Raw genomic sequence first — 5,634 nt, forward strand, 5'->3', positions numbered from 1 at the left:
TCAAGAGGTAATAAGGTGTTTATTAAAAACTCTGTTTCACCCAAAGGCAGTTAAGATTTATAATTTAAAACCCAACCCACTACAAAAAGGGGGGGGGGACAGAGGAATAAAAACTGTGCAACATTGATAAAAGGACTGAGACAGACAAGGCCAGGAGGGGCTGCCCCGGGAGTGGGGTCTCTCCTCCTGCAAGGCCAGGAGCAGCAGCAGGGTGGAGACCAGGGGCAATCGAAGCCCATGGCCTGGCCCAGTGCACGGGCCTCTCCAGCAGGAGCAGCTCCGCCCACTGAGGGCCCTCAGTAGTGTGTGTTCATCTTGCAGCTTGGTCACCTGTCCTGTTCACTCTGCTGTGGATGGACATGGGGGGAAAGCAGTTCATGATCATCCTGGGCAGGACAGTCACCTACTCTGAGCCTAAGCAGTTGTTTTCCAGGGCATGTGTCAGGGCTAGGATGGCCCCAAAGGCCTATCAACCCTGGGGAAGGGGCCCAGCGCTCTTCCTCTGATCCCTCCCCAGGAAGTACACCCTCCTAAGCAGTGCCCTGAGTCCCTACCTCCCCCATTACCGAGGCTGCATCCCACAGCCATTCGGTGAGACCGCCAATTGCCACAGCTCCTGCAGCAGCAAACACAGGGAGTCACCACCCACAGGCCCCTCCACCCTCAGTGCTCTCCGCCCCCTCTCCAAGAGCCTGGGGACTTACCCTCGGTCTCCCTCCAGTGTGCTCTGGATTTCCTTCAGGACTCCTGCAGGGCAGTGAGGCCTGGTGAGGCCAGCAGGGGCTGGGCCAGCTAGCAGCCTCTCCCCGCTTTGCCCGTCTTGCCCACCTCAGGGAAACAGCCCTCAGTTTCACCAGGCCCTCCAGGCCTCACCCAGTATCCAGGAACACCCTTCCCCGCCTCCTGCCAGCCCCCACCCTGACTCACGCTCATCATTGAGCAGTGCGTGCTCCATCACCGGGCCGGGTTTCTTCTCTGGAAGGCAGAGGCAGGTGAGGTGGACCCTACCCTGGGTCCTTCTCTACCTGGCTCTCCTCTTAACAATGGTACACTTCCTATTCCCAGCACCAAATCTCCTTGCTCACCTGGGGCTCCATCCCTCCCTTCCCGCCCCAGTCTAACCAGGTGTGGCCCAGATGTTCCCCCAGGTGGTGGCCCCAAGAGGCCTGACTTACCCTCTCCATCACTTTGGCTCCCCGAGTTCCTGTGGGGGAAAGACAGTGAGGGCCAGGAGCCTCTAAGCTCCTTACTCTGGCCCTGAAAGCCTTGGTCCCCTGAAGACTGCGTGGCATCAACTGGCCTGGCCTGCCACAGTACCGGGTCAGAGAAGAACAGAGCCAACAGAGCCCTTCCCTGAACTGGTGACTTGCAAGGGAGGAAGGGGGCCTCTGACTAGTCAGCAGAGGGGAGGCGGCGGGGGGGGGAGAGGCCATGCCAAGGTCTTCTGCCCTCCCTCACCTGGTTTGGCCCAAGGACTTGTCCAGGCCAGGGCCATTGCCATTGCTGGGGCGGCTGTGGTGCTTGGTTCTGGCAGATTCCACCAGACACCGGGGCTCGACCAGCCATTTGGTGGAAAGAGAAAAGCGCTCAAACTCTGAGGGTGAGATCAGGTAGAAACCTGGAGAGCAGAAAAGAAATCTGACAGATAAGGCGAGGCCAGGGCTCCCGGGCTGAGGCTGTGGGAGAGCTTCCCCCCAGGGGAAATTAGGAGACAGAACCTCCCTCTCTGCTCTTCACCTGGAGCCAAGCCGGCCTGGCTGCCACGGCCTTGCTGCTGTTCCCTCTCCAGCCCTCAGCAGTGCCGGGGAGCCCCCATCCACCTGCCCCGCCTGCACACCTTGGCCATATTTGGTGAAGACACAGGAGGCAATGCCGCTGACGTCCTCCCGGCGAATGCAGCTGTATCGCACCTGGGGCTTGAGCAGGGGCAGTGAGACCACCTGGATGTCACCCAGGTTGGTGAGGACCGCCAGATGGTGCTCCCCATAATCCTCGGCCCGACAGCTGCTGAAGTGGGCCACGCCAACCCGTCGGACCCTGGAGCCCTCCAGGGCCGTCAGCTTCAGTTTCAGCTTGGCACTCACCTTGGGCAGCGTGAACACCTGGGGCACAGGGCAGTGCTCATGCTGTGGCTATACCATAGTTCTCTTGGTCTGCCCTCAGCAGATGCTCCCCACCCTATCTCAGTGCCCGCCCTGCACCCAGCTCTTAACACACAGTCACTGCACTGGACTGGGAGGACAGGAGGCTGCCGACCTCCACGTCTGGTGGTCTTCCTTCCCACAGACTCAGGTGCTGCCTCAGTGTCCCTGCCTGAGCTTGGGGTCCAGAGACCCCATACAAGACCACTCCCCTTCTTTCCTGTGCCTTTGTCACCTACGACTAACTCCAAATAAAACTTTGTGCCCCAGCTTTCATGACTTGTGCCCAGGTGCGGAGCCCCAAAGAGGTCCCAGGAATTCCTGAGGGATCCTGCTGCCACATGTGGTACCTTAAATTGTTCCTCTGACACCACAAGCAGCTGGTGGCTTCCCTGCATGTCTGGGCTTTTTGACAGGTCATGGGCCACTTCCAGGGGCTCAGGAAGGGGTATGCTGTGCCCGTCGAGCACCAGGATACCCACAACCGGCGCTCGGTGCATCAGTTGGATCTCCTTGGCTATAGAAAAGAGGAGGAGGGCCCTATGGTGGGTGGCCAGGCTGGAGATACCACCTCACCCAGCCCAGGCAGATCAAGCACCCTGTACTCCCCTGTCAGCACTCACCCTGTTCCGCCCGCACTGGCTCATCCATTCTCCGATCAGCCGGGGGCACACGCAGGGAGAAGGCATAGACAGTACCTCCATTGGTGCCAGCCCACAGCGAAGGGCAGTGGCGGGAGCCTACCAAGAGGAAAAGGTTTGCGTATCTAGCCTCTGGCTCTGGGAGTTGGGCAGGAACAGGCAAGCTGGGCTTCTGTCCTGTCCTGATTGTTAGATACCACGTGACTCCAAAGTCCAGTTAGCAAACTTTAAAGAGGTTTTCTCCTCTTCAAAATGGACATGCTGTAGGCCCTGCCCACCTCCCAGGAAAAGATGGGAATGTCCCTCTGACAACTGCATGGCGCCCACACATGGATGGTCCCAAATCCACGACAGCTCAGCCCTAGCTGTGATGTGGCCGAGGATGCTCCCACCCATCAGAGGAGAAGGCCAGATAGTGGACATTTCCACCTGCCTATCAGGTACCAGCAGGCACCACATCATCTTAACCCTCACAGATGCTCCAGAAAAAAAGACAGCATCCTTCATTCCACAGAGAGGGGAGCTGAGGCCAGAAAGGTTAAACGATGTGTCCAAGGCTCTATTTCTAGAGCGCGGTAGCCTGGATATGAAGCCAGGGCAACTCTACTTGGGAGCCCAGGTAGGGGAGGGAAAAGGCAGATGGGGACTCTGATCTCCCCTGCTCACAATGGGAACCCCTCAGAAGTCCCAGATAGGCAGCAGCTCTCACGTGCTCTCACGCCAGGGGTATCCCTCAACCCCCCAACTTCAGGCAGGCCACTCACTGTCCCTCAGGTAGGTGTCGGCAAAGTAGAGGGTCCGGACAAAGCCTGTGAAGGAGTCTTCAGCTGAGCGGGCTTCGATCTTGCGCTGCACAGGTGCCAACTCCATGTTCTGCAGCCCCGTCCGCTCGGGCTTGGTGTTTGCTGCCTGCATCTGCCGTGAGGTGGGTGGTCCTGAGAGAGAGGTCTGTTTCCCCACCCCAGGGGCACTGCTCGATGCCAATCCTCCCAGAAAGGCTGGAAGGCTGGCCATAGCCATGTCCAAGCAGACCTTGTACAAGTGGGAGGTGCCTTGGAGGGAGCTTGCCTGGCCTCCCAGCACATTGTAGGGAAAGGGGCAGAATAATAAGAAAACAACTAATTTTTGCCGGGGACTCACCTCCAAGGTAAGCATTACAATCTTTTGTGCTTGGGGAAGCTGAGGCACAAAAGCAGCGTGACATACTGGCAGTCACAGTTAGTGGGGTGAGAACCTAGGTGGCCTGGATTCAGAGCCTCTGTTTGTAGCCCATGAAGCCCAGGGAGGGAGAGTCACGTGGTCCAGGTGATGGCTGCCCTGGGCTTGGCCATGGCTCAAGGGTAGCCTCACCTCTCCTGGGGGGCCAGCTGGCCGCCGCTTCCGGCTAGACACTCTGCTGCGGCGCATCCGGCGGAATGACTGACGCAGGGACTTCTTGAGGGACTTTACACGGGACAGTGGGCCCTCCAGGGCTAGTTGGTCACTCGGGTGGAGGGTACACCTGGGGGACATAAGGTCATCAGTGCTGCCAGGGTGCAGGGTCCTCCCAAGGCCTTAGTTCCAGACCCCAGCCCCAGCCATCACACTCACTTGACAAAGACCTGCCGCCGCTGCTGGTGGTCAAAGAGGCCAAAGCCGTGGCTGGTGCCAAAGGCCACAAGCCGCCACTCAGAGTGCAGGGCCAAGGAGGTGACCACAGCTGGGGGCTGGCATTGTACCAACACAAAGGGCTGAAAGCCGGGCTCGAAGTGCACGGGCCCTGCGCGGGCGGCCAGGCGCTCATGTCCCTTCCAGCGGTAGCCCTCCTGGTCCTGCAGCAGGTCGGCCTCCACCTCCTCCACAGCATGCTCTGCCGCCTCGTCGTTCAGCTCCAGCACGAGCACCTGGGTGGGGGCAGATGTGCTCAGCAAGACCCCAGCATCAAAGGACAGCAAAGGATCAGGACTCAAGTCCAGGCTCAGCCTCTGCCTAGCTTCCACCCTTTGTTCTGATTTTAGGAGGAGAGGGAAACAACCATCCTTCCTCTATGGGATCGAGGAACCTTCTAGGGGCCTTTCTCTATTGGATTGAGAAACCTCCATCCCATGGGAGAAGCACAGAGAATGTGCACTCCTGGTGACACCTGCGGGTGGGTGCTCGGAGGCTGGTTCTTGTCCCTGCTGCCCAGAGTCACCCCACCGTTCCTCCACAATCCCTGTCCCTGCCCAGCCTGCTACCTGCCCTGCCGTGCCTGCCACAGCCAGGTAGCCACTGTATTTGCAGAGGAAAATCTTCTGGATGCCCAGCCGGGGGTCATCACTGTAGGGGTCAAAGGAGCCCACCTGATGAGGGAGAGGAGACCTGTGAGCAGCCAGGGCCAGCCCCATCCTCCCCGCCCCACCTCCAGCTTCCAGGTTCCTGGCCTCACCTTACGGAGTGGAGGCCACTCGTCTTCGCCCTGGGCATTGAGGTTCTCGCTGGGGTCCGTTTCAGTGAGGAACACCCGCGCGGTGCTGAGTTTGTACAGCAATCGCAAGCAGACACCAGAGGCATCCCAGAACCGTACAGTGCCGTCCTCATGCCTGTGGGCAGAGCCCACCTGTCCCCCGTGAGAGTGATGCCGGCTGGGGTGCCCAGTGTCTGGCACACACTCCTCAGGGCGGTGCCCTCACCCACCTTGCCCCTCCCCTGGGAGGAGGAAAAGTAGCATCAGAGTCACTTACCCTGTGAGCAGCAGGTCCCTCTGGGGTGGGGGTGGGGCCAGGCTGGTGCCACCATTGATGGGCCATTCCTGGAGAAAGAGACCAAGAACTCCAGGACTGCTTGGCCCCAAGACGGGCAAGGCTGGATGGGGCTGGGCTGGGCTGGGGCAG

The 5,634-nt window shown here is 59.6% G+C and overlaps 1 protein-coding gene across 12 annotated transcripts in view; it reads right to left on the bottom strand.

The window, feature by feature from the left end:
* Positions 1-5,634, bottom strand: part of Llgl2 (LLGL scribble cell polarity complex component 2) — a 37,713-nt gene continuing 32,079 nt past the window's right edge. For 2 of the 12 annotated variants that reach the window (XM_048797865.1, XM_048797873.1), the window contains 15 exons: positions 5,485-5,552; positions 5,190-5,343; positions 4,999-5,103; positions 4,373-4,665; positions 4,133-4,283; positions 3,547-3,697; positions 2,765-2,881; positions 2,492-2,658; positions 1,838-2,102; positions 1,459-1,618; positions 1,176-1,204; positions 918-975; positions 705-747; positions 567-616; positions 1-347 (listed from right to left, as the gene is read on the bottom strand). In XM_048797865.1, the coding sequence (XP_048653822.1) occupies positions 311-347; positions 567-616; positions 705-747; positions 918-975; positions 1,176-1,204; positions 1,459-1,618; positions 1,838-2,102; positions 2,492-2,658; positions 2,765-2,881; positions 3,547-3,697; positions 4,133-4,283; positions 4,373-4,665; positions 4,999-5,103; positions 5,190-5,343; positions 5,485-5,552 (1,848 nt within the window). In that variant the 3' untranslated portion in view covers positions 1-310. Of the gene's footprint in view, positions 348-554; positions 617-704; positions 748-917; positions 976-1,175; positions 1,205-1,458; positions 1,619-1,837; positions 2,103-2,491; positions 2,659-2,764; positions 2,882-3,546; positions 3,698-4,132; positions 4,284-4,372; positions 4,666-4,998; positions 5,104-5,189; positions 5,361-5,484; positions 5,553-5,634 lie in introns of those variants that run through there. The other 10 variants (XM_048797866.1, XM_048797869.1, XM_048797868.1 and 7 more) reach the window with 10 other exon arrangements.

The sequence above is a fragment of the Marmota marmota genome, unplaced genomic scaffold (assembly GCF_001458135.2).
Source record: "Marmota marmota marmota unplaced genomic scaffold, marMar, whole genome shotgun sequence".
In the NCBI taxonomy this organism is placed as follows: Eukaryota; Metazoa; Chordata; class Mammalia; order Rodentia; family Sciuridae; genus Marmota; species Marmota marmota.